The sequence below is a fragment of the Gorilla gorilla genome, chromosome 2, assembly GCF_029281585.2.
Source record: "Gorilla gorilla gorilla isolate KB3781 chromosome 2, NHGRI_mGorGor1-v2.1_pri, whole genome shotgun sequence".
NCBI classification, from domain to species: domain Eukaryota; kingdom Metazoa; phylum Chordata; class Mammalia; order Primates; family Hominidae; genus Gorilla; species Gorilla gorilla.
Genome location: NC_086017.1, coordinates 124,185,075 through 124,212,486, shown reverse-complemented (window position 1 = coordinate 124,212,486; position 27,412 = coordinate 124,185,075). Strand labels below are relative to the sequence as shown.

Below are 27,412 nucleotides of genomic sequence, written 5' to 3'. Positions count from 1 at the left end.
AGCCCCAAAATAATATATCTTAAAAATCTTTATATTTATTGACATTGTTATCATTTAAAATCAAAAGTGAAAACAATAAAAACAAAGAAGGAGATATTATAAACAGGTCAGCTGGATCTTTTAGGGTGGTGATACTTTGGTAGAACTTCTGTAATCCTTAGAGTTTCCGGTCCAGGAATTCCATTTTGCTAATAATACTGTATAGTCAGAATGATTTTTAAGAATTAAGAAATGCTTTTCTATCTCAAAATTATAAACGTATTCTCCTGTATGTTCTTCTAACATCTTATAGTTTTGGCTCGTACCTTTATCTTTAACCATCTGAAGTTAATTGCTTTCTTTTAAAAAAAAAATCCAGTATTGATATGGGAGTGCTGGGAAGGGAAAGGAGTGGTCCCTTTAAATGATATGGAAGGGAGGAAGGGAAGTGCTGGGTAGCGAAAGGCGTGGTCCCGGGCTAGGGCTCCATCCCCACGGACCTAGGTGAGGACAGGCATTTCCTGCCCAAGTGTTGCATTTCCCAAGACCACCCTGGCTTGCCATGCCCTTATCCTGGGCCTATTAAAACCTGAGACCATAGCAGGCAGACACAGAAGTGGCTGGACATCATGAGGGACACATTGGCAGAAGAAGACACAAGTAACTGGTCATCAAGAGCACGCTGACAGGCATCAACAGATGCCAGCATGCCGGCAGGCCATTGACCAGTGGGACGAGGCAGAGTTTGGCGGGACAGTCGGGCTGGGGCTGCTGAGTGGCCCAACTCCAGGGAAAAACCATCTCCCTTCTGGTTCTCCCATTGGTGGAGAGCTACTTCCACTCTATAAAAATTTGTACTCATTCTCCAAGCCCACATGTGATCCGATTCTTCCAGTACACCAAGGCAAGAAACCCCGGGATACAGAAATCCCTCTGTCCTTGTGATAAGGAAGGGGGTCTAATTGAGCTGGTTAACACAGGCTGCCTATAGACAGCAAGCTAAGAGAGCATCCTGTAAGACACGCCCATTGGGGGCTTCAGCTGTAAACATTCACCCCTAGACACTGCCATGGGGTCGGAGCCCCACAGCCTGCCCGTCTGTATGCTCCCCTGGGGGTTTGAGCAATGGGGTACTGAAGAAGCGAGCCACACCCCCATCGCACACCCTGCGAGGGGGACAAGGGAACCTTTCCCATTTAAACTGGGGACTCGTCTGGGATTGCGGAAGGTGAGTGTGAGTGAATGCCAAACTTTTGGGTCTGCCTCTCTTTCAAAACCCTGCCACCTTTCTCTTTCCTGTGGGTAAGAGGCTCTGTTTCTCTTCACTGAGTTTTAAAAACTCCACCCTAACTGGGAGGTCGAAACCCCCAGACTTTGTCTCTTTTCTGTCTTTGAAATGGTTCTTATCTCTTTTTTTTATAATGTTCTGAGTTTTGTTACAGGCTGTGGAAATGTTACTAAGCAAAATGAGCATTAGGCTCAGCCTCCGAAGGTGAAAATCAGACCAACTGTTCCTAGAGATGCCATGTATGCCTCCACTTTGACAGCTGCAGGCATGCATGGCTCAGGGCACCTCTCCTTACCCTTTTTCCTCCCAGCTTGGGCACCTGGGCATGCCCGCAGCAGGCAAGGGTCGAGCCCAACAGTCACGAGCAGGGCGGGAGAAAGCCATGATGGTAGCCGCAACCCCACAGGGCCAATGGACATGTGCTTCTCGCCCACCATGCCAATTGACCCTCTCCTCCCCTGGCCAAGGAATTCAATCTAGTCTGAACTGAGGGACAGATACAAGGATTAGAAAGGCTCAGTTGCACTAAGCAAGGGGTTCTTCCCCCAGACTCTCTCCTCTTTTTGCCCCCTAAACTGTTTTTCTTTTTTTCCTTTTCTAAGTGAGAGGGCTCCCCCTAGCTCTGTTTCTGATAAGAAAGTTAACAGGAATGGCCCCTGCTGGCTGAGAACTGCAAATTTGGCAGGGCACATTTGAGACACTCTAAATAGATACAAACAGCCTCTAAAATACTTTTTCAGTCCCAACCTCGATTCCAAGCTTCAGGTTGAGGCCCTAGAAAGAAAATCCCAGTCTGAGGGATCCAAAGCCAGACAACAGGCACAATGTAAAGCAGGACCAATTCCTGCCGAGTAAACCTCTCACCCCATGGAAGGAGACCATGCTTCATGGCATAAACAGGCCCAGAGTACTCAGTTTTCCGACAGCAGGGAGAAACGGAGGCATAGGTGAGGGTGGTTAATTCCTATTCTCCAGGTTTCCCCTACTTCATGGGTACATACTGCAGTGGTACCTATGGCCAGCTCAGGGATAAGGGGTGGAAAGTGAAAGGAGGATGCTAGCTTTCTGTCTCCATCACACTCTGAGTTTTCACTGAAAGAAGGAAAGGAATGAGGGCTGCCTCTATTCCCTGTCTTTCAGAATGGGCAACCAGTTCTCTTCACCACCCCCAGCTTATACTGCTCTGGAGTGTATCCTGAACCACTGGGACTGTTTGACCCTCAGAATCTGGAGGAAAAACCTCTCATAGCCCTCTGCACAAGGGTTTGGCCAAATTATGATTTACAGGAAGGATGGCTTGGCCTCAGGAAGGAACCATTCATTTTGATACCATTCAGCAGTTGGAATTTTTCTGTGGATGTGAGGACAGATGGTCTGAAGCCCCATATGTGCAGGCTTCGTATAGCTTGCAAGGCAATCCAGACTTTTGCCAACAGTGTAGGATTGATTGATTCAGCCCTCCTGTTGGCCATCTCAGGTTGCAAGGGGTAAACCCAGGGAATTAAAGATATGAGTCTCAGAGGCATCCCCAGCAGAGGAGTCAGCTCCCTCCAGCCTTGCTCCTCCGGATCCACCTTGACCTCCTTATCCAGCTTCAGCCCCTCACTTGCCCCTCTTAGAAATCCTCACCCTAAACAAGCCCCAGTCTCACTCTTGCCCCTCCAACAGATGCCCAGTGAATTTGGGCCCAGTAAGGCCAAGGTCCCCTTCTCCCTACAGGACTTAAAGCAAATGAAGAGAAATCTTGGCAACTTTTCAGATGACCCTGTGAGACTTTCCAGAATTTCACCCAAATGTTTGAACGTTCCTGGAGAGATGTTATGTTACTTTTCAATCAGACCCTGACAGACACTGAGAAGCAGTCTGCTCTGCAAGCAGCAGAGAGATTTGGGGATTAAAAAAAAAAAATCTGGTATGAGGTAGTTTCACGTGACAAGCACATATTTTCATTGGTTTATTTGCCATCTATATATTTTTAGTGACATGACTCTTCGTGTCTTTTTCTCACATTTGAATAGGATTGTTTGCTCTTTTACTGTTGAGATTTTAGACTTCTTTATATATTCTAGGTACTAGTCCTGGATATATACTATATGCTAGTTGGATATATAGTTTACAAATATTTTCTGTTAGTCTGTAGCTTGTCTTTTCATTCCCTTAACAGAGTTTGTTCTTTTTTTTTTTGAGACATTGTCTCGTGTGTTGTCCAGGCTGGCATGCAGTGGTGCAATCTCAGCTCACTGCAAACTCCGCCTCCTGGGTTCAAATGATCCTCCCACCTCAGCCTCCCAAGTAGCTGGGATTACAAACATGTGCCACCACTTTCGCATTTTTTTTTAGTAGAGACAGGGTTTCATCATGTTGGCCAGGCTGGTTTGGAACCCCTGACTTCAAGTGATCTACCTGCCCTGGCCTCCCAAAGTGCTGGGAATACAGGTGTGAACCACTGCACTTGGCCTCCCTTATTAGAGAGTTTTGTCACAGAGCAACAGTTTTTAATTTAGTTGATGTCCAACTTATCAATTTTCCTTATATAAATCTTGATTTTGGTGTCAAGTCTAAGAACTCTGCCTTGCCCTAGGTCCTAAATATTTTATCCTATTTTTGTTTAAACATTTTATAGTTTTTCATTTTATATTTAAGCTAATTTTTAAATAAGTTATCAGACTTAGGTTGAGATTTGTTTGTTTTTTTCTTACGGATGTCCAATTACTCTAGCATTTTTGTTGAAAAGACATTTCCTCCTTTGAATTCCTTTTGCACCTTTGTCAGAAATCATTTGGACATATTTGTGTGGGTCTATTTCTGGGTTTACTTTCAAGTCTGTTGATCTACATATCTATCCTCTTACCAACACTACATTGTCTTGATTCATATATTTATATAATAGATCTTGAAATCCAGTAGAGTGATTCCTCTCATTTTATTTTTCAAAATTATTTTAGACATTATAATTACTTTGTCTTTCCATATAAATTTCAGAAAAATCTTGTCTATATGTATACAAAATCTTGCCATAATTTCAATAAGAATTATGTTAAAGCAGTGTATTACTTTGGGGAGAATTTGTATCTTTATTGTGTTGAGTATTCTAATCCGTGGACATGGTATGACTTTCCATTTATTTAGATCTTTGATTTCTTTCATCAGTGTTTTGCTGTTTTCAGCATAAAAAGTTCTATACTTGTTTTGTTAGATTTGCACATATGCATTTCTTTTTTGAGCAATTTTAAACAGTATTGTGTTTTTAATATTGGTGTCTATGTGTTCACATTCACTGCTAGCATAGAAATATAATTGATTTTTGTTTGTTTATCTAGTATCCTGTGACCTTTCTGAACTGTCTCAGTTGTAAGAGTTTTTTTGGTAGGTTTCTTGGTATTTTATGTGTAGACAACCATGTCATTTGTAAACAGGAACAGTTTTATTTCTAATCTGTTTGCATCTTATTTCCTTTTCTTATTGCACTGGCTAGAACTTCCAGTACTATATTGAAATACAGTGGGAAGAACTAGCATCCACACTTTGTTCCTTATCTTAGGAAGCATTCAGTGGTTAAATAATATAATTGTTTCCATCCTTTACCTCAATCTACCTATACTTTTATATTTGAAGTTAGTGTCTTTACTAACTTCACTAGGCAACATAAAATTGGGTCATGTTTTTAAACCCATGCTGCCCATTTCTGTCATTCAATGGTATATTTAGACCATTTATGTTTAATGTACTTATTTATATTTAGGGCTTACATCTGCTATTCTATATTTTGTTTTCTGTTTGTTCTATTTTTTGGATTTCTGTTTTCTTTCTTCTGCTTTACTAAGGAATTTGTCGAATTCATCTGTAAGTATTCTTTGAGGGATAGTGTTAAATACAAATTTAAAATTTTTGTTGTATAGTGCTATCCAGATGTTCTATTTCTTCTTGAGTTAGTTTTTCTAATTTGTGTCTTTGAAGAAATTTGTGCATTTCATCTAAGTTGTCAATTTTATTGGCATAAGGTAGTTTATATTACTCCCTTATATTTATTTTAATTTCTGTAGTATCTGTTTTGATGCCCTCTGTTTTATTTATATTGTTAATTTTCATATTCTCTCTTTTTCTTGATCATTCCAGCTAGTGATTTACCCATGTTATAGATCTTTTCAAAGAACTAGCTTTTGGTCATAGATTTTAAAATATTGTTTGGTCTGCTTTCTCTGTCATTGATTTACTATTATTTTTATAATTTCTTCCCTTCTAGTTAACTTAGGTTTAATTAGCTTTTAGTTTCTTGCTTCTTAATGTGTAAATTTGTGTATAAGCTTTGATTCTATGCCCTTCTTCTTTTGTAATATAAACATTTAAACTATAAATTTCCTCCTAAGCATTGAGTTAGCTGCATTACACATTTTCATATGGTAGACATTTATTATCACTTAGTCCGAAGTATTTCTAATATCCCTTGTGATTTCTTCCTTGACCTGTAGTTTAGTTTCCAAAGATTTGGGGTTTAAAATATATCTTCCTATTAAATTTCTAATTTAGTTGTTTGTGGTAATAGAAAATAGTCTGTATAATTTAAGTTATTAAAGATTTATGGAGAACTGTGTTATGGCCACGCATATACAGTCTATGTATGTAAAAGTTCAATATGTGCTTGAAAAGAGTATGCTTTCTTGCATTGCTTGGTGTAGTGTTCTATAAATGTCAATTAGGACAAGATGATTGATAATGTTTTTCATATCTTCTATGCCTTTCTCTCTTTGAAGCATGATTTTTTATGATTATTCTTGAATGTCCTCTGTACTCAACAAGGTCTCTCCAGTTGGTAGGAACATGAGTGATTCCCAGCTATGTGTAAACTATGAGAATTATTTGTTCTACAGTTTCCCAGTAATTGTACTTTTCCTAGGAATTGTTCTTTGCCCAGCTTCATGGTGGTTCACATTACACATGTACAGATTAATACTCAGCCAAAATGTTAAGGCGCTATGTAGATTTCCAGAAGCATTTCTTTGTGTACCTCTGATATTCTTTTCCACAAATTCTTAGCACCAAATTTGGCCTCCCTGTACTCTAATCTCTGTCTCTTCAGTCAGTGAGTTCACTGGGCTGTATTTGGGATCCTGATCCTACTCCACAGGCTGGTAATTTCCTCTCTGCGGCAGCCAGGAGATAATAAGGATCATGTCTTTTTACTTTTCTCAAGAATTACAGTTTTATGCTGCTTATTTTCAGTGTCTGAACATAGTTGTTTCACATATTTTTTGTTCAGTTTTCTGGTTGTTTATATTATGAGGATAATAATGGGCCCTGTTACTCTCACATGGCCAGAGGCAGAAGTAGCTCTTCTCTTCCCTTCCCTTCCTTTTTCTTTCCTTCTTTTTTCTTTCTTTCCTTTCCTTTCTCCCTTTCTCCTTTCCTTTTCTTTAAAAATAGTAATCCTTCATTTTAGTGCAGTTTTACACAAATAAATGATTATCAGTTAATACAATAGATGGTATGGGTTTCCTGTGAGAGCTATGTGTACACGCTCATGTTGGCTAGTAGACTTTACTTTAAAAAATTAGACAGGAATGTTGTGATCTCCCAGTGAAGGGCCTTTTATTAGTACCAAGGTACTATGATAGCCCATACCTTTAGATACCCGAGTGCTTCCAAAGCAAGACTTCAGTTTCTGTAGAGAGTAATTCTTCAATTTTAGTCTGGATATAAAGATTGCCACTGTTTCGTATGTGTGTAGGTGGGAAAGTTTGGGAGGGCCCAACTGGTTTAAGCATTTTTTTTCAATCCTTTAATTAATTTTGCTAAATATATCTAGCATTCCATTCCACTCTCTATACCTGTCCTCTTTGTGCTTGGAGCATTCTAGGGACTTCACCAAGAAGATAATATTCAATCCTTTTTGTGGCCTTATCTTGTGGGTATTCTGGGCTATAGTTTGGTCTGGTTTATTCATTAATGTAATTTCATCTTCTTTTTGTCTTCCAGAAATGGATCAGTGTCACTGGTTTGCTCATGGCTTTCTATTCCATTCTTAGCTTTTCTGATAATTTACAATGTTTTGTACTTCTATACTGTCATTTTCAGGGAATCTGGGGACAGAGGGAGAGGCAAATATGTATGCTCATGCTATCATCTTAAACTAGATACCTTTTCTGAAAATTTTACAGCAAGCACTTATGCAATTACAAAGTTTAATTTTCTGGGCATGATGGCTCACACCTATAATCCCAGCACATTGGGAGGCTGAGGTGGGCGGATCATGAGGTCAGGAGATGGAGACCACCCTGGCCAACATGATGAAACCCCGTCTCTACTAAAAGTACAAAAATTAGCTGGGTGTGGTGGCGAATGCCTGTAGTCCCAGCTGCTTGGGAGGCTGAGGCAGGAGAATCGCTTGAACCTGGGAGATGGAGGTTGCAGTGAGCCAAGATCACACAATTCACTCCAGCCAGGCAACACAGTGAGACTCCATTTCAAAAAAAAAAAAAAAAAAGTTTAATTGACTTTTTAGTCATTAAAAAACCCACCTAATTTCCAAGGCTTAATTTATATCAAGAGAATAAATAACAATGTTAATATGAATTACTTAGAAGTGAACCAAAGCCTACCAGTAATTCAGATTATTTCAGTACAATCTAGTGATTGGTTCCTATTTATATAATTGTATATTATTTTGCTTGGGATACTTTAAAAATAGTAATTGACTTTTAAAAAATGCTTGGGCTCTGTGACAAAAGTGGCATCACAGATTTGAAATTATAGTTTTGTTTCATGATTAAATTTGAATATATGCCTATATTAAAGTAGGCAAATTAGAGTTTATTGTCATATTTGTGTGTGTGTGGGTTGTCTGTTTTTCTAATAGATACAAGAGTAAACCTGGTGATGACTATGAAGATCCCAAAGATCTTCAAGCCATCAAAGAAGCCCAGGTGTATATGGGAGATTTCAATCTGAAGACAGCCCCAGACTACAAGATACCTGAGCACATGAGAATAAATGCTGCCAAGAAGGAAGAGGAACTAGGACACCTAGATTCTTTGGTACTTATCTACAGATTTTATGACAATGGAGAAGGCACCCTGGGTTCTTAATTAAATTCTGCTAAAACCACTCATTTCCCTATCTGGTCAATAAGAATATATAACCATAGAAATTTAGAACTGGAAAAGACTTCCATGATTATCTAGAATGTCCTCTTTTTACAAGTAAGGAAACTGAGGCCCAGAGAGGACAAGAGATTTGTCCATGGTTAGTCAGCTAATATGGAAGAACCAGCTGCAAATAGTTACAGTGTATCTGGGGGTTATAGATGGGTATTGCCTGACAGGTATGGCAGGGTCATCAAGGATATCTGGTAATCTAGGTCGGAGTTTGACTCTCTGATGAATGTCTCTATCTCTTTTTTTGCTGTGGCCTTATTAGAAGTATTAATACATCTTTGTTGAGTTAGCATTTCTCAGAAGACTCCTTCTGTCTTTGAGCTTTCCTTAAAATACCATGTTTTAGTACCAGTTTCATGGGTAAGCTTATATTTTGTGGACTTTGAACCTCTGAAATTCAAACAAATCCTCATTGGATGTAGTTTGTCGTTGCCGTGAACCACCAAAGACTTAGATTTAAAAGGCCATTGTTTAACCTTTTTTTGTAGGACTTCCAAACTTTTCTAGGCAACTCAATGCTCACAAACTAATATATTTCTTTGTTATTTTCTCCGCATTCCTCCAAACCACTTTCAATCATCCTGATCATTCTGATTCCCACTTTTCTTATGAAAGTTCCTCTTCCTGCTATATTAATTCCTTAATCACCATTTGAACTGACAAGTGACTTTTTATACTTAAAGGCTTAAAGGTCATCTGAGCTACTACTTTTAGGAGAACTCGATACATCGTAACCTAATGTGGTTGTGGAGGTTGCACATTTCAAGGCATCACTTTGGAGAGGGTGCCAATCACATCACAGTTATATTAATAGTATTTTTGAATATTTTATAATTTTCTGACAAATGAAAATGAAATGTCCTGAAGAAGGGGTGTCTTTTTCTGTTTCACCAAAGAGATGCATCCCAGCAGCACAAGGGTCCTGGCTTGGCAATTCATATTCACAAATCCATTTTCATAACTCATAACTGTGTGTTTCTCATCAAAATGGACAATTTGGACATTTTAGTAATGACCATTTGGATTGTTTTCCTAGTTGTTCTTCTAAGGTAATTTTTATTTATTCATCATGTTACATACATCATTGTAGAGAAATGTTCTTATGACCACAATTTATCCAATCTGAAATTTCATACTCCAGCTAGAGGAGATGGGCATGTATGATATCTTCAACTTAATTGCATTACACTGAAATTTGCTTTATTAAAATAAAATCACATAGAACACCTTTTTCTACAAGTCAGAAGACTGGAGTTCTGTTTCCATCTCTGCCACTTAATAGCCATGTGAACTTTGCTAAGTCATATAAATCTCCCTAAGCCTTTTATTTCATCTGTAAAAAGAGTATTAATACCAATTAACAATAAGACATGTCTGGTATACCTCATAGGGTTAATTTAATGGTCAAAATCCATAAATGGTCTTTATTGTCATGGTCAAATTGAAAATCATTGAAAAGTATTAAATATTTTTAAAATAGTGTATTATTCATCTTTTTTCTCAGCCAGTATTTAGGTTTGTGTGGTATTTGAAAAACTAGAAAGAAAGAGTTGATGTGTGGAGTCTCCTTAAAGAGGTAGGCCTTACAGCCATCGGTGATATGGGTTTGTTCTTGGTGGCCTAATCTGCAGTCCTTCAGACACTTCACAGGTGGTTGTCCATTCACCCAACTGCTGGCTTTTGAGCTTAAACCTTAGTGATTTAAAGGTTTATTTTCAAGTTGCAGAACATTTCCTCTATCTTGATACAGTTTTCTGTGTTGCAGATAGTAAATATATATGTAGCTTTTGTAAGACTGCTTGAGGGAGTGACTTTTGATCTTTAAAAAACTGTATGTTTATGCAAAGTAATTCTTAATGGCCTTTGGACAATCTAGTAGCCTAACTGCACACAGGAAGTACAGTAGGGTTGCATGTGCTCTCAGGCTCTCGGAATGGCATTTAGAAAACACAGACCAGGGAGACAGCTGGTAATGAAAGAGCAATGAGATTGTATAGCCCCTGTGCCTGGAAGCAGAGGCACAGCTTGGCTTTGATAAATGGAGAAGGAATGAAGGAAGGATCCTGCAGTCTCTTGGTGTGACATGCTACTGAAATTCAGAATCATGGCCTTGCCTACACAAGGACTAACAATAATCATGTGGCCAAAATACAGAATGAAAATAGGCTAACCTGTAGTTTGGGCCTAGGTGGGAAGCCCTAAGTGAGTCTAAGTCAAAGGGATTCAAAGTTCCAGGAGGAAAATGAATTAATTGCCTTCCCCTTTCTCCCTGGAGAGAGTATCCAGCTTGAACAAGGCTCCTGGAAGGACTTCCATGGAGTGATAAAGGAGGACAGGGGAACTCAGCCACACAAGCCAGCTGGAGGGAACAAATCGTGGGAAGCCAAGAGATACCAGAGGTCATATGTAGACTGTCCTTCCATCTTGGAGGGCCTAAATGGAAAAAATCCTAAATATTAAAGAAAAGGGAAACTTGGTGGTAAAAAGGTATGATCAGATGAATTTTTATCTTGAATATTTGCTAGGCCTTTCAGCAACGGAAAAGAGCAGATCATATTCCATACAGTTATTTGTCAGAGGGTTGTACTGTTGTTTCCTTCCTCTTCTTTTTTTCAGGTCCATGGAAATAAAAGGCACATGAACAAGTGCATTCTCTCTCTTAGAGACCTTAAAGTGGCTGTTGTTGAGGAAATACAGTGCCTGGTACAAGAACTGAAGAACATTCAGTCGACTCTTCACATATCCAAGCACATACCCATTCCCAAAATTCCTCAGATACACCCAGAAGAAGTTCCAGAAAAGAGATTTCAGTATGATGAAGAAACTCTCCTAAATTTTAAGCAACAGCAAATGAAAAGTAACGATGAAAAGTCCCCCAGAGTGGAACAGACAGGGTCTGGAGGCCCAGTTGGAGGATTCCTCAAGCTCTCTTCTGGAAAGGATGGGGATTTGACAACCGGTGATTCAATATCTAGATCATCAAAGGCATCAACATTCAGCCTAGATATACCAAAGTGTTTGGAATTTGAAAAAGCAGAGCCAACGGATGTGGAGCTGGAAATTATGAAGAGAGACGAGATTAAACACGTGTACATGCAACAGTATTTGGTCAACAGGGTAAGGGGTGAACCTGTTCCTAGTTAAAGCTGAAAGAGAGAAGAGAAGGGAAAAAATTGGGTCGGGTTTTTTGTTTATTTATTTAAAATTTCTCTGCATGAACCTTTCCCAAACCCTGACCAGCTCACCACTCAGTGATGGCTTGGCTTCCTCCCCATCCTTGGCCTTCTGGAAATCATTGTGCTCTTCCCAGAACTACAGAGCTTTTAAACTTTTTTTTGTTTTGTTTTGGAAAGCTGACAAAGAATGAAGGGGAAGCCCATGTTTCAGTTACTTGGCATCTAACTGAAGTCATTGTAAAGGGGAAGTGGAGGAGCAGCTTTTAGATGATGGATGGAACATAGATAATGGATGGAACATAGTTAAGAATTTTCCAGAGAAACAGGGCACCCTCTGCTTTTCACACCATCCTTTTTCTCTAATATGTGGTTTGTTCCATTAGTAGAAGTGTTTATGGTGATTACTGGGTTTGAGATTGTTCTGGAGCTGGAATGGCGACTATTTTTATTTCTAGGAAATTCAGGACCAGACTAGGGCCTGTTGGGCAGGATGTTCTTTGAATATGAAAGAAGAACCTTTCTTGGATAGATAACTCTCTGCTGTCAGCCATGTAGATTCCCTTTCCTCAGTGTGTCTTTCCAGCTTCACCCTGTGGTGATGCCCTCAATAGCTTCCCAGCCTTATTCTTCACCATTATCTCTTCTTTGTCCAGCCCTGTTTTCTCACTGTTCTTGCCTCTCTCCACTCCACCTTTTCCTCCCACACCATTCTGAGTTTTGCATCTGTGCTTTTTCCTTTGCTGTTTCCTTCTACCAGTAATGACTTCCTTCCACCAGTAATGACTTCCTTCCAGAGTTAAGTCATCATTCAAAGCATGGCTCAGTTCCAAACCCTCTCCAGCATTTTCCACCCACATTACTTATGCTGTCCTTGTTTCTAAACTCCAGTTGCACCTGTAATAAGCATCTCATGTTTTACACTAATTTTCCTTGCTGTTTCATGGGTATTAGTATTGTCTTGAAAATTAAATTACACAATTCTTGAGCAAAGGGCCACATATACTTCTTCTGATTCCTCCACATAGTCTAGGACAATGTCAAACATATAATAGATATTCAGTCAAAGGTTTGGATTGATTTAATTGTAACTAATTTATTAATTTAACAAATATTTATTGGATGTTCTATATGCAGGGACACTGATAGATAGGATTAGGGATACAGCAATTCTTAAGAAAGACGTGTTCTCTATCTTCACAAAGCTTATAGGCTATTGGGATTGGAGAGAATAAAACAAGTGTAATCCTTACAGACTTGGAGACCTATGTGGTCCAGTTTAAGAATAGTATTGCGTTGAAGAAAATATAGACCTACCTCCAAATAAATGCAGGAATAATTCAAGTTTGTTAAACAAGCTTTAAAGGGGAGCCCAAACATATAGTCTATAGCGATGGTTACTTAAAAGTTTAATTTTTTCTTCTCTCTCTTTTTTTTTTTTTTTTTTTTTTTTTAGCTCTCTAAATTTCTCTGGTAGCTTCACTGCTCCAAACCCACAGATCTCTTTCTCTCCTCAGCCCCAGTCTGGGTCCTCACTTACTATAGGCTTTTGACAGTTGAGGCCACCTATCATGTACAAACTAATTAAAAACATAGAATGGTTTGTCTCTTCCTATTGTTCCAGTTTCCTCAGGAGAATCAGCCCTTGGGGCTCTCTCTTGACCTCTTCGTCTCCTTTGTGATACTGGGGGGGGGGTGGGGGGGAGGGAAAGCTGTACCAAAATCAGAACAAAACTGAGGACTTAAAATTAGTAGGACCATAATGGATTAAAGTCTGGACCAGGACTTGGGATACTTCGGCTCTTATCAGGAAAAGTACCTTTGACCTTAATTTCTTCAATCTTAGGAAGAGATTGAACAGGTTTTTTGTGGCTCCATGATAATTTTATCTATTTAAAAATATTTACCATTCTGTGGTTTTGAAAATTTTCAACATAAGAAGTTGGGAAACGTATTTATTTGTGCTTACTATATAAAAGGGATTGTAGAGATACTATGGAGAATAAAGAGGAAACAGATAGAAACACTACCCACTCAGAGAGCTCATAAGCTACACAGTAAAGCAAGAAGGGCATTCTTGATTGATGGCTTAGTTAATGGTGAAGAAATAGGTGGAAGGACTTCTAGTTACACAATTCCTACCACTTAATAAATTAATTTATGTAAACTTAATGCCATTAATGAATTTATTTTTGTTACTATACACACACACACAATTCTCCATCCATAAGGGCATAATAAAAAATGACTTCATACAAATTAGTACTGTTAGATAGTTTAAAAATGCGTTTATCTAGTCTTCTAACGTATCCTCAAATATTTTTTCCATCTCAGATCAAAGAACTGGTTGTCACTTTCGATGCAGAACTCCGTCTCCTTAGACATCAGAAACTGAAACTAGATACTCAGATGAAATTATCTGACCTGCACCATGTCACCTTATTTCAAGAAATACTTCTCCTGAAGAATTTTGAAAAACAGGAGAACATACTTCAAGAACGTGTTAATTCCTTAGACAAAGAGGAACAGTACATGCAAGTATGAGTGGGCTGAAGAATCCTAGCTGGCTGGTCCCTTAGTTATGGAGAAACTTGATTTCTTTTTCTTCTTAACTCAAATCTCCCACTTGTTCTAGCCCTTATCTCTTTCTTGTCTTCTTTCCCCCTCCTCCTTTTTCCTGTTATTCCTACCTAGTCTCCATCTTTAGTATTCATGGTCAAAGAGAAATGATTCAGATTTTTTAGTAAATTTGGTCTGATATTCTGTAAGGTAGGAGAATAAAATTTTCACAAGTTAGCCTTTGATTGTGCCACTCTACACCAGCCTGGTGAGTTGGGTTCCCTAAAAAACAAAAAAGTAAGCTATGATATAAAATTGAGTTTTGATTATATGTTATCCTTATGAAAACAACTGAAAAAGAAGCTGGTGAGTTTCTTAAGTATGACAGCTTCAGTGTAATATATGATTGAATATCATAAGAAATGAGGTTCCTTTATTTGTTATATTTGTATACTAAATTTCAGAAAATAAATTATACTAGCTTTGTTTTAAAATAAGAAAGATTCTATTAAACAGATAGTATATGCTAAATAGTAACATTCATTTTTAGGTATATTAGCTTCACTAGAAATTATATGTCTCTTTGTTTTAGTTATATATCAATACAAAAAATTCATTGGTTTTTGAGACTACACATGCAAAAATATTAGCTGACATCCACATATTCAATTTAAGGAATTTCAAGGAAAAGTTTCAGTTTAATTTAGATTTTGGGGGGATGCTTAGCACTAAAAAGCTGATTTTCTAATTCTAAACATGACTGATTTTTACAAAGGAATTATAAAATTTTAACCAATAAATGGATGGCTCTGCAAACATCAGAAATGTAAACTTCTTTTAAGAAGTTTTAAAAAATACATTTGTAAACTGTGACCTTGTATTGTAAAGTACATTGCTCTCTGAACTTGGTTTATCAGAAATATTTATCATTTTCCTTGTTTTTATTCATTTAGTGGAAAATAAATGAAACTCTTAAAGAGATGGAAGAGAAAAAGAATGAAATCACCAAACTCCAGGAGCAAGAAAAGGCACTCTATGCTGGTTTTCAAGCAGCCATTGGAGAAAACAATAAATTTGCAAACTTCCTCATGAAGGTCCTAAAGAAGAAGATTAAACGGGTAAAGAAAAAAGAAGTTGAAGGAGATGCTGGTTTGTATTTCTTTCTTGCATATGATCTTATTTTCTCTCATTAACATGAAATAGAGAGGTAACTAAGGGACCTATTAGATACCTTATTTTTTTCACTATAACATAGACAATGTAGAGACACTGTGGGGGCTAAAGAGGAGAAGACATAAACCTTAGGGTCTTCCAACACCTCGAGTTAATCTGTGTGCATGTTTGTTTGCACATGTGTGCACATGTTTATGTGTATCTGGTATGAGTGAGCATAGTGTAGTTTAAGTTAATAAGCACATCTTTTTATGTGTTTATTTGCCATATGTATATCTCATTTGGTGAAATGTCTCCTTTTGCCCATGTTTGAATAGGATCATTTGCTTTTTTTACTGTTGAGTTTGGAGAGTTCTTTATATATTCTGTATACTAGTCCTGTGTCAGATATGTGGTTTGCAAATATTTTTTCCTAGTGTGTAGCTTGCCTTTTCATTTACTGTAGTATCATTTGTTGAAAAGGTTGTCTCTCTTCGACTGAATTGCTTTGATCTTTGTCAAGATCATTTGGGCATCTTTGTGTGGATGTATTTCTAGGTTCTGTTACATTGATCTATGTGTCAATCTTTTCACCAATGCTACAGTCTTGATTATTGTAGCTACATATTGAGCCCTTAAATCAGGTAGACTAACTCCTCCTACTTTATTCTTCTTTTGTAAAATTGTTGTAGCTATTCTAGTTCCTTGATATTTCCGTATTTTAGAAAAATCTTCTTTATATCTACAAAAAATCTTGTTGGAAATTTGATAGTAATTGTGTTAAAACTGTATATTAACTTGGAAACAACTGGTATCTTTACTACATTGAGTTTTCCATTGGAAAGCACAATATGCCCTAGTCCGAGCTACTCGGGAGGCTGAGACAGGAGAATGGCGTGAACCCAGGAGGCAGAGCTGGCAGTGAGCTGAGATCATGCCACTGCACTCCAGTCTGGGCGACAGAGCGAGACCCTGTCTCCAAAAAAAATAAAAAATAAAAAAGGCACAATATATCTCTGTTTATTTAGAACCTCGGTTTCTTTGATCAAAATTGTATACTAGTATTCAGTATATAATTCATGTTCATGTTTTGTTAGATTTACACCTATTTCCTTTTTTAGTGATTTTTTTTTTTTTGAGATGGAGTCTGGCTCTGTCACCCAGGCTGGAGTGCAGTGGCGTGATCTCGGCTCACTGCAAGCTCCGCCCTTGGGTTCACACCACTCTCCTGACTCAGCCTCCCAAGTAGCTGGGATTACAGGCTCCCACCACCACGCCTGGCTAATTTTTCTATTTTTAGTAGAGACAGGGTTTCACTGTGTTAGCCAGGATGATCTCAATCTCTTGACCTTGTGATCTGCCCACTTCAGCCTCCCAAAGTGCTGGGATTACAGGCATGAGCCACTGTGCCCGGCCCCTTTTTTAGTGATTTTAAATGATACTGTATTTTTTAATCTCAGTGTCCTCATGTTCATTGCTACTAATAGATTTTTACATGTTTAGCTGATATCCCGTAACCTTACTTATTAGTTCTAAGAGGTTTTGATAGATTCCTTGGGAATTTCTATGTAGATGATTAGGTTGGTGCAAAAGTAATTGTGGGTTTTGCTATTAATAATGGGAAAATAATTTCACCTAATAATTTCGTCTGCAAATATAGGCAGTTTTATTTATTTATTTCTGATCAGGATGCCTATTTCATTTTCTCGCCTTATTGCATGGCTAGAACATCCAGTACTATGTGAGTGCTGAAAGCTGACATTCTTGCTTTATTTTCAATATTAAGTATAATATTACCTGTAGGTGTTTTATAGATACTCTATTAAGTTAAGGAAGTTCACCTCTGTTCCTCTTTTTCATGAATTTTTTTCATGAATGGGGGTGAAAATTTGTCAGATGCCTGTCTACGTTGATTCATGATCATGTAATTTTCTTTTTAGCCTATTAATATGGTAGATTACATTGGCTAATTATGGATTGTTAAATCAGAATTGCATTTCTGAAATAAACCTTCCTTGGCATAGTGCAAAATTCTTTTTATATATTGATTAATTCTATTTGCTAATATTTCATTAAGAAATTTTTTGTCTATATTCATGAAGATCATTTTTCTGTAGTTTTCATTTTTTATACTGTCTTTGTCTGGTTTTAGTATCAGGGTAATAAAAACTAGCTTTTCTTAATATGAATCAGAAAATTTTCTTTTCCATTTGATTTTCTGGAAGATCTTGCTTGGAATTGGTGGTAATTATTCTTTAAACACTTAGTAGAATTCACCAGTGAAAGCTTTTGGATTTGAACATTTCTTTTGGGGGAGTTTTTAAATTACAAATTCAACTTTCTTAATAGTTATAGGGTTGTTCAAATGATCTATTTCTCTCTCTCTTTTATTTTTTTTTTTTTGAGATGGAGTCTTGCTCTGTCACCAGGCTGGAGTGCAGTGGCGCGATCTGTGCTCACTGCAACCTCCACCTCCTAGGTTCAAGCGATTCTCCTGCCTCAGCCTCCCAAGTAGCTGGGACTACAGGCACGTGCCACCATGCCCAGCTAATTTTTTTGTGTTTTTAGTAGAGACGGGATTTCACCATGTGGGCCAGGATGGTCTTGATCTCCTGACCTTGTGTTCCACCGGCCTCGGCCTCCCAAAGTGCTGGGATTACAGGCATGAGCCACTGCACCCAGCCCAAATTATCTGTTTCATATTGGGTGAGTCATGGTAGTTTGTGGTTTTTTGAGGAATTGGTATATTTCATCTAAGATGCCAAATTAATACATGAATATCCTTATCTTTTTAGTGTCTACAGGGTCTGTAGTAATATCACCTGTTGCATTCTTTTTTTCTAAAAAAAAATTCAGCTTTTATTTTAGATACAGGCGGTATATGTGCAGGATTGTTACATTGGTATATTGCACCCAGGTAGTGAGCATAGTACCAAATAGGTAGTTTTTCAGCCAATGCCCCCCTCCTTCCCTCACCACTCTAATAGTCTGCAGTGTCTGTTGTTCCCGTGTTTATGTCCATGTGTGCTCAATGTTTTTAGCTCTCATTTATAAATGAAAATATGTAGTATTTGGTTTTCTGTTCCTGTGTGAATTCGCTTAGGATTATCACCTCCAGCTCCATCCATGTTGCTGCAAAGGTCATGATTTCATTCTTTTTTTATGGCTGTGTAATATTCAATGGTGTATATGTTGATTTTCTTTGTCCAACCCACCACTGATAGGCACCTAGGTTGATTCCATGTCTTTGCTGTTGTGTATAGCACAGTGTTATGGTTTGGCTGTGTCCCTACCGAAATCTCATCTTGAATTTTGGTCCCCATAATCCCCACATGTATGGGAGGGATCTGGTTGGAGGTAATTGAATCATGGGAGTGGTTACCCTCATGCTGCTATTCTCATGATGAGTGAGTTCTCATGAGATCTGATGGCTTTATAAGGGGCTTCCCCGCCGCCAACTTCACTCTGCACTTCTCCTTCCTGCTGCCATGTGGAGGAGGACATGTTTGCTTCCCTTTCTACTGTGATTTTAAGTTTCCTGAGGCGTCCCCAGCCATGCTGAGCTGTGAGTCAATTAAACCTCTTTCATTTATAAATTACCCAGTCTTGCATATGTTTTTATTAGCAGTGTGAGAATGGACTAATACACATGGCAATGAACATGAGTGCTTATGTCTTTTTGGTATAATGATCTATTTTCCTTTGTGTATATACCCAGTAATAGGATTGCTGGGTCAAATGGTGGCTCATTTTTAAGTTCTTTGAGAAATCTCCAAACTGCTTTCCACAGTGGCTGAACTAATTTACATTCCCACTAATGGTGTATAAGTGCTCTCATTTCTCCATAGCCTCACCAGCCTCTTTTTTGACTTTTTAATAATAGTTATTCTGACTGGTGTGAGATGGTATCTCATTGTGGTTTTGATTTGCACTTCTCTGATGATTAGTGATGATGAGTATTTTTTTCATGTTTGTTGCCTGCTTGTAGGTCATCTTTTGAGAAGTGTATGTTCATGTCCTTTGCCCATTGTTTAATAGAGTTATTTGTTTTTTGCTATAGATTCTGGATATTAGTTTTTTGTTGGATGCATAGCTTGTGAATATTTTCTTCCATTCTGTAGGTTGTCTATGGCTGGCCAGTTATCCCAACACCATTTATCAAATAGGAACTTCTTTCCCCATTGCATGTTTTTGTCAACCTTGTTGAAGATAAGATGGTTGTAGGTGCACAACCTTATTTCTGAGTTTTCTGTTCTGATCTTTTGGTCTATGTGTCTGTCTGTTTTTGTACCAGTACTGTGCTGTTTTGGTTACTACAGCTTTATAGCTGAAGTTAGGTAGTGTGATGCCTCCAGCTTTGTGGATTATCTTTAGGATTGCATTGGCTATTTGGGCTCCTTTTTGGTTCCATATGAATTTTAGAATAGTTTTTAGTTTTTTCTAGTTGTGTGAAAACTGATGCTGGTAATTTGATAGGAGTAGCATTGAATCTGTATATTGCTTTGGAGGATATGCCGTTTTAATGATATTGATTCTTCTAATCTATGAGCATGGGATGTTTTTCCATTTATTTTTGTCATCTCTGATTTCTCTCAGCGGTGTTTTGTAATTCTCCTTGTAGAGATCTTTCACCTCTTTGATTAGCTATGTTCCTAGGTATTTCATTTTTATTGTCACCATTGTAAGTGGGATTATATTCTTGATTTGATTTTCAGACTGTACATTATTGATGTATAGAAATGCTACTGATTTTTGTATATTGATTTTGTATTCCAAAACCTTGCTAAAAATATTTACCAGTTGTAGTAGCCTCTTGGCAATCTTTGGGGTCTTCTAAGTATAGAATCATATCACCAGCAAAGATAGTTATTTTGACTTCTTTTCCTATTTAGATGCCTTTTATTTCTGTTTGTTGCCAGATTGCTCTGGCTAAGACTTACAGTACTTTGTTGAATAGAATGGTGAGAGTGGGCATTCTTGCCTTGTTCCACTTCTCAAGAAGAATGGTTCCAGCTTTTGCCCATTCAGTATGATGTTGGCTATATGGATTTGACATAGCGCTCTTATTATTTTGAGGTATGTTTCCTCGATGCCTAGTCTGTCAAGGATTTTTATTATGAAGATATGTTGGATTTTCTTGAAAACTTTTTCTGCGTCTATTACGATGATCACATGGTTTTTGCTTTTAATTCTGTTTATGTGGTGAATCACATTTACTGATTTACGTATGTTGAACCAATCTTGCATCCCAGGAATAAAGCCTGTTTGATCATGGTGAATTAACTTTTTGATGTGCTGCTGGATTTGGTTTGCTAGTATGTTTTGAATATTTTTGCGTCTATGCTCATCAGAGATATTAGCCTGAAGTTTTCTTTCTTCATCATATCTCTGCCAAAAAATTTTGATATTAGGCTGATGCTGGTTTCATAGAATGTTTTAGGGAGGAATCCCTCCTGTGATGGTGAGTGTCAACAGGATTGGATTGAAGGATGCAAAGTATTGATCCTGGGTGTGTCTGTGAGGGTGCTGCCAAAGGAGATTAACTTTTGAGTCAGTGGGCTGGGAAAGGTAGACCCATCCTTAATCTGGGTGGGCACCTCTAATTATCTGACAGTGTGGCTAGAATATAAAGCTGGCAGAAAAATGTGAAAAAACTAGACTGGCCTAGCCTCCCAGCCTACATCTTTCTCCCATGCTAGACCCTTCCTGCCCTCGAACATTGAACTTCAAGTTCTTCAGTTTTGGGACTTGGACTGGCTTTTCTTGCTCCTCAGCTTGCAGACAGTCTATTTTAGGACCTTGTGATCATGTGACTTAATACTTAATAAACTCCTTAATACTTAATAATATACATCTAGATATATATAACTTCATTATATATATGTATATATAACTTCATTATATATACATATATAACTTCATTAAGTACTCTATATCTAGATATATATCATATATATATCATATATATCATATATATATCATATATATCATATGATATATGAGATATATATCATATATATCATATGATATATGAGATATATATCATATATATCATATGATATATGAGATATATATCATATATATCATATGATATATGAGATATATATCATATATATCATATGATATATGAGATATATATCATATATATCATATGATATATGAGATATATATCATATATATATCATATATATATCTGCTCCATGTTCTTGAGCTGTGCACCACGGTCCTGGAGACACTGGGATATCTTGAGATTCAGGGTCAGGGTCAGGTTCCAGCTGCACTGGGGGATCTGATTTGCTTTGCAGTTGCCAGAACAAATATAGATCTATATATATTGAGAGAGAGAGAGAGAGAGAGACTAATATACCTCCTCAATTTTCTGGAATAGTTTCAGTAGAATTGGTACCAATTCTTCTTTGTATGTCTGGTAGAATTCAGCTGTGAATTCATCTGATGCAGGGCTTTTTTTCATTGTTATCTATTTTTTATGACTGATTCAATTTCAGAATTCAATATTGTTCTATTCACTGTTTTAATCTCTTCCTTATTCAATCTTGGGAGATTATGTATTTCCAGGAATTTATCCATTTCCTCTAGATTTTCTGGTTTGTGTGCATAGAAGTGTTCATAATAGTCTCAGAAGTGTTCATAATTAGTCTCTGATTATCTTTTGTATTTCTGTGGGATGAGTTGTAATGCCATCTTTGTCATTTCTAATTGTACTTATTTGGATCTTCTCATTTTCTTTTCTTTGTTAATCTAACTAGTGATATAGCAATCTTGTTTATTTTTTTGAAAAAAAACCTCTTGGTTTCATGAATCTTTTGTATGGATTTTTATATCTCAACTTCATTAAGTTCTTTTCTAATTATAGTTATTTCTTTTCTTCTTGCTTTATGACCAAGCATGTGGTCAATCTTAGACTACATTCTGTGTGCAGATGAGAAGAATGTATATTCTAAGTTGTTGGATTGAGTGTTCTGTAGATGCGTATTAGGTCCAATTGGTCAAGTGTTGAGTTTAAGTCCAGAGTTTTTTTGTTAGTTTTCTGCCTTGATGAGCTGTCTAATGCTGTCAGTGGGATGTTGAGGTCTCACACTATTATTGTGTGGTTGTCTAAGTCTTTTTGTAGGCCAGGAAGGACTTGTTTTATGAATCTGGATGCTCCAATGTTGGGTGCATATATATTTCGGATAGTTAAGTCTTCCTGTTGGATTGCACTCTTTATCATTATGTGATGCTCTTCATTATCCTTCTTAATTTTTATTGGTTTAAAGTCTGTTTTATCTGATATAAGAATAGCAACTCCTGCTCTTTTTTTGTTTTCCATTTACATGGTAGATCTTTCTCCATCCTTTCACTTTGAGCCAATGGGTATAATTATATCTGAGATGGGCCTCTTGAAGACAACAGATGGTTGGTTCTTGTCTTTTTATCCAGTTTGGCACTCTAACTCTGAAGTGGGGTGTTTAGCCCATTTACATTCAAGGTTAGTATTGATACATGTGATTTTTGATCCTGTCATCATGATGTTAGCTGGTTGTTATGTAGACTTGATTTTGTAGTTGCTTTATAGTGCCTGTCAGCTGTGTGCTAAAGGGTATTTTTTTTTTGTTTTTTTTTTGTTTTTTTTTTTTGAGTCCATGTTTAACACTCCCTTAAGGACCTCTTGTAAGACTGGTCTAGTTGAAACTTATTCCCTCAGCATTTGCTTGCCTGAGAAGGATTTTATTTCTCCTTCACTTATGAAACAGTATGGCAGGATGTGAAATTCTTGGTTCGAATTTATTTTCTTTATAAGGACACTGAAAATAGGCCCCCAGTCTCTTCTTGCTTGTAAGATTTCTGCTCAGAGGTCTGCTGCTAGCCTGATGGAGTTCTCTCTGTATGTGACTTGACCCTTCTCTTTAGCTGCCTTTAAGATTTTTTTCTTTTGCATTGTCCTTGGTGAATCTGATGACTGTGTGCCTTGGGGTGGTCATCTTGTATCGTATCTAGCTGGGGCTCTTTGTATTTCTTGAGTTTGTATTTCAAACTCTCTAATAAGATTAGGGAAATTTTTGTGGACTACATTCTCAAATATATTTTCCAAGTTGCTTATTCTCCTTCTTTCTCAGGAGTACCAATGAGTCATAGATTTGTTCTCTTTGTAGAATCTCATATGTTTCAGAGATTTGGTTCATTTAATTTTTTTCTTTACTTTTGTCTGAGTTGAATCAAAGAAGCATTCCTTGAACTGAGATTCTTTCCTCATCTTAGTCTATTCTGCTGTTAATATTCCAATCATATTATGAAATTCTTGTAGTGAGTTTTTTAGCTCTAGAAGTTCGGTTTTCTTTTTTCTGAAAATGTTTAAAAACTTTAAAAATTTGGTTTTCTTCTTTCTTATTTCATCTTTCGGCTCTTGGATCATTTTACTGAATTTCTTGGATTGGGTTTCAACTATCTCCTGAATCTTGATGAGCTTCCTTGCCATCCAGATTCTGAATTTTATGTTTGTCATTTCAGTCATTTTAGACTGTTAAAAAAAAAACCAGTAGTGGCCAGTAGCTGCATTAATACCCAGCTGCACAGCTCTTTAGTATTTCCTTGTGTTTGCAGGTATGCTCTGAAGTAGGGGTGAGGGAGTGGGAGAGATGGCCACTCACCAGGTCCACTCCTGGGCCTTGGGGGAGCCCCCTCCAATCACTGGCACTGTGCCTGTGTTTTTGTTGTTGTTGGGTGTTCCAGGCCATGGGGCCCCCTTGCACAAAGACTGCAGCAGGGAGATATGCAACATCCTTTCTGGACTGGCCCTGCAAAGGAAGAAAGCCCCATTCTCACCCCAGCCCAGGAACTCATGCATCTCACCCCTCTCAATACTCTCTGAGAGTGAGGGCTCCTCCCCAGCTCAAGTGCTGGCCATAGATCTTGGCTCCATGCTCTTGAGCTGTGCACCACGGCCCTGGAGACACTGGGATATCTTGAGATTCAGGGTCAGGGTCAGGTTCCAGCTGCACTGGGGGATCCGATTTGCTCCACGGTTGCCAGGAAACTACTCAGGTGCAGCAATGCACTCAGGCTGGGCTGCAAAGGCTATGTTGTGTACCTGCTCCTGCAGGGCGGTGAGGCATGGGCCCCGGCAGTGACTGGCAGGCAGGAGGGCTTGCAGAGAAGATGTGCCCCAGTCCCACAGGGAAGCCGGCCCTGCTCTCTCCTGGCTTGGAGGTCAGCTGGAGCCCATGCCTCCCAGAGAGGGATGAGGAACTCTGGGGGATGAGTGTCTATGGCCGCTGTCTGTCAGAGCTGCCCAATGCACAAAGGCACTCGGGATCCATGTCATCTGAAGGCCAGTCTCTGCTTGCTCCCTGGGGAGATCCCCCTGCCAGGTCACACATCCATGGGAGTCATGGGGTCCCCTATAGCCAGGATTCCAGAGGTCTGTGGTAAGAGTGAGCCATCCCTCAGTTCCCTTACTCATCCCTTTCCCAGTAGCTGTTTGGGGAGAGCCTTGGTGTTTGGTTACCCCGTTCAGGGTTCCCAGCTTCTTTCCTCTTCAGCCTCACCTTCGCTGTTGCCTCTCAATTCACTCTTGGCATTTTCTCTCTGGAGACATTTTTAAATTATGGTGGTTTACTCCATAATTTAGGCTCTCTCAGTGGGAGTGGCACTTCCTGGCTGTTTCTAGTTGGCCATCTTTTCTGTTTGTCATCCTGTTGCTTTTTTTTTTTTTTTTTTTTTGAGATGGAGTCTCACTCTGTTGCCCAGGCTGGAGTGCAGTGGCGTGATCTTGGCTCACTGCAACCTCCGCCTCCCAGATTCAAGCAATTCTTTTGCCTCAGCCTCCTGAGTAGCCAGGATTACAGACACCCACCACCACACCCAGCTAATTTTTGTATTTTTAGTAGAGATGGGGTTTCACAATGTTGGCCAGGATGGTCTCAAAGTCCTGACCTCAAGTGATCCACCCACCTCGGTCTCTCAAAGTGCTAGGATTACAGGCGTGAGCCACTACAGCCAGCTGTATTCTTCATATTGGTAACTTGTGTCTTTTTTTTTCAGTCTGGCTAGAGGTTTGTCGATTCAACTGATCTTTTCAAGAACAAACCAGCTTGTGTTATAAGGGATTTTCTTTATTGTTTTTCTCCTTTTAATTTCATTGATTTCTGCTCTTATCTTTATGATTACATTTTTTCCTGCTTGCTTTTGGTTTATTTTATACTTCCATGTTTAGGTTTTGTTGTGGGAGCTTAGATTATTGATGATATTTTTCTTCTTTTCTAATTTAGTGCTATAAATTCCCTCTTAACTCTGCTTTGGCTGCATCTCACAAATTTTAAGTTGGATTTTTTATTTTCACTCTGGTCAATGTAGTTTTTAAAATTTTTATTGAGACCTGGTCTGTATCCCATGAATTGTATAGAAACGTGTTGTTTAGTTTAAAGTGTTTTGGAATTTTTCTGTTATCTTTCTGTTATTGATTTCTACTTTGATTTCATTGTGGTCGGAAGCAAAGCACATATGGTCGGAGAACATATTCTGTATTATTTCAATTCTTTTGTAATTGTTGAGGTTTGTTTTATGGTCTGGCATATGATCTATCTTGGTATTTGTTCTCTGGGCACTTGCAAAGAATATATAGATGCTCCTTGATTTACCATGGGGTATGTCCTGATAAACCTATCTTAAATTGAAAATATCACAAGTCAAACATGCATTTAATACACCTAACCTACCAAACATAGTAGCTTAGCTTAGCTTGGCTTCAGAATGCTCAGAACACCTGTGTTAGCCTGGAGTTGGGCAAGATCATCTAAAACAAAACCTATTTTATAATCAGCTATTGAATATCTCATATAATTTATTGAACATAGTACTGAAAATGAAACAGAATGGCTGTATGAGTACTTGAAGTCTGGTTTCTACCAAATGCATATTGCTTTCACACCATCATAAAGCTGAAAAATTATAAGTCAAAATGTTTTAAGTCAGAAACTGTCTGTATATTCTGCTGTTTTGGGTGGAGTGTTTTAATTACTGTCATTTAAATCCTGTTGGTTGTTGATGCTGTTGAGGTCTCTTACATTCTTGCTGCTTTTCTATGTAGTTGTTCTATCAAATGTTGAGAGAGGGGTGTTAAGGTATCTAAATACAATTGTGGATTGTTTCATTTCTTCTTTTATTTCTATCAGTTTTTGCTTCAAATATTTTACAGCTCTGTTGTTTTATGCATACAAATTTAGGAGTGTCATGTCGTCTTGGTAAATTGACATTTTTGTCATTATGTAAGGTTTCTTTCTGTTTCTGGTAATTTTCTTTGCTCTAAAGTCTATTTGTCTGACATTAATATAGCTGCTCCTGCTTTGCTTTGATTAAAATTTGTATAATATTTCTTTTTCCATCTATTTACTTTGAATTTGCTTGTCATTAGATTTGGAGTAAATTTCTGGTAGTCAGCATATGATTGGATAATGTTTTTCATTCACCCTGGCAATCTCTGTCTTTTCTTTGGTGTATTTAAACCATTTACATTTAATACAATTGTTGGTATTTTAGAGCTTGTCTGTTATTTAATTTTTATTTTCTGTTTATGTTCTCTGTTTTCTTTTATAAAATTTTTCCTGCTTTCCTGTGGGTTACTTGAATGTTTTTGGGGATTCTATTTTAATTTTTTATGGTGTTTTTGAATGCATCTCTTCATATAACTGTTTAAGTTGTTGCTCTTTATATTTCATTATATATACATAATTTATCCCAGTCTACCAATGTCATCATTTATCCCAGTCTAGCAATGTCATCATTTTGCCATCATTTTACATCATTTTACCAGTTTAAGTGAAGTACAAAAACCTTACTTACCATTACATCCCTTTACCCTCCCCATTTATAATATACTTGTATAAATATTTCCTCTCCATACATCTAGAACCACATTAAGTAATGTTATATTTTTGCTTCAGTCATCAAACATAATTTAAACACTCGAAGAGAGGAGAAAAGCCTGTTGTATTTACCCATATTTTTGCTTATCATGTTCTTCTTTTCTGATGTTCCAAGTTTTCCTTCTTTTATTGTTTGCTTTCTGTTTAGAGAATTTTCTTTATCCATTATTTTAGGATAGGCATGCTGGT

At 37.8% G+C, this 27,412-nt stretch overlaps 1 protein-coding gene across 5 annotated transcripts in view; it reads left to right on the top strand.

The window, feature by feature from the left end:
• CFAP44 (cilia and flagella associated protein 44) overlaps positions 1-27,412 on the top strand; it is a 153,615-nt gene that overhangs the window by 102,914 nt on the left and 23,289 nt on the right. For all 5 annotated transcript variants that reach the window (XM_031009240.3, XM_055381624.2, XM_055381620.2 and 2 more), the window contains 4 exons: positions 8,121-8,298; positions 11,035-11,535; positions 13,926-14,129; positions 15,104-15,299. In XM_031009240.3, the coding sequence (XP_030865100.3) occupies positions 8,121-8,298; positions 11,035-11,535; positions 13,926-14,129; positions 15,104-15,299 (1,079 nt within the window). The remainder of the gene's footprint in view (positions 1-8,120; positions 8,299-11,034; positions 11,536-13,925; positions 14,130-15,103; positions 15,300-27,412) is intronic.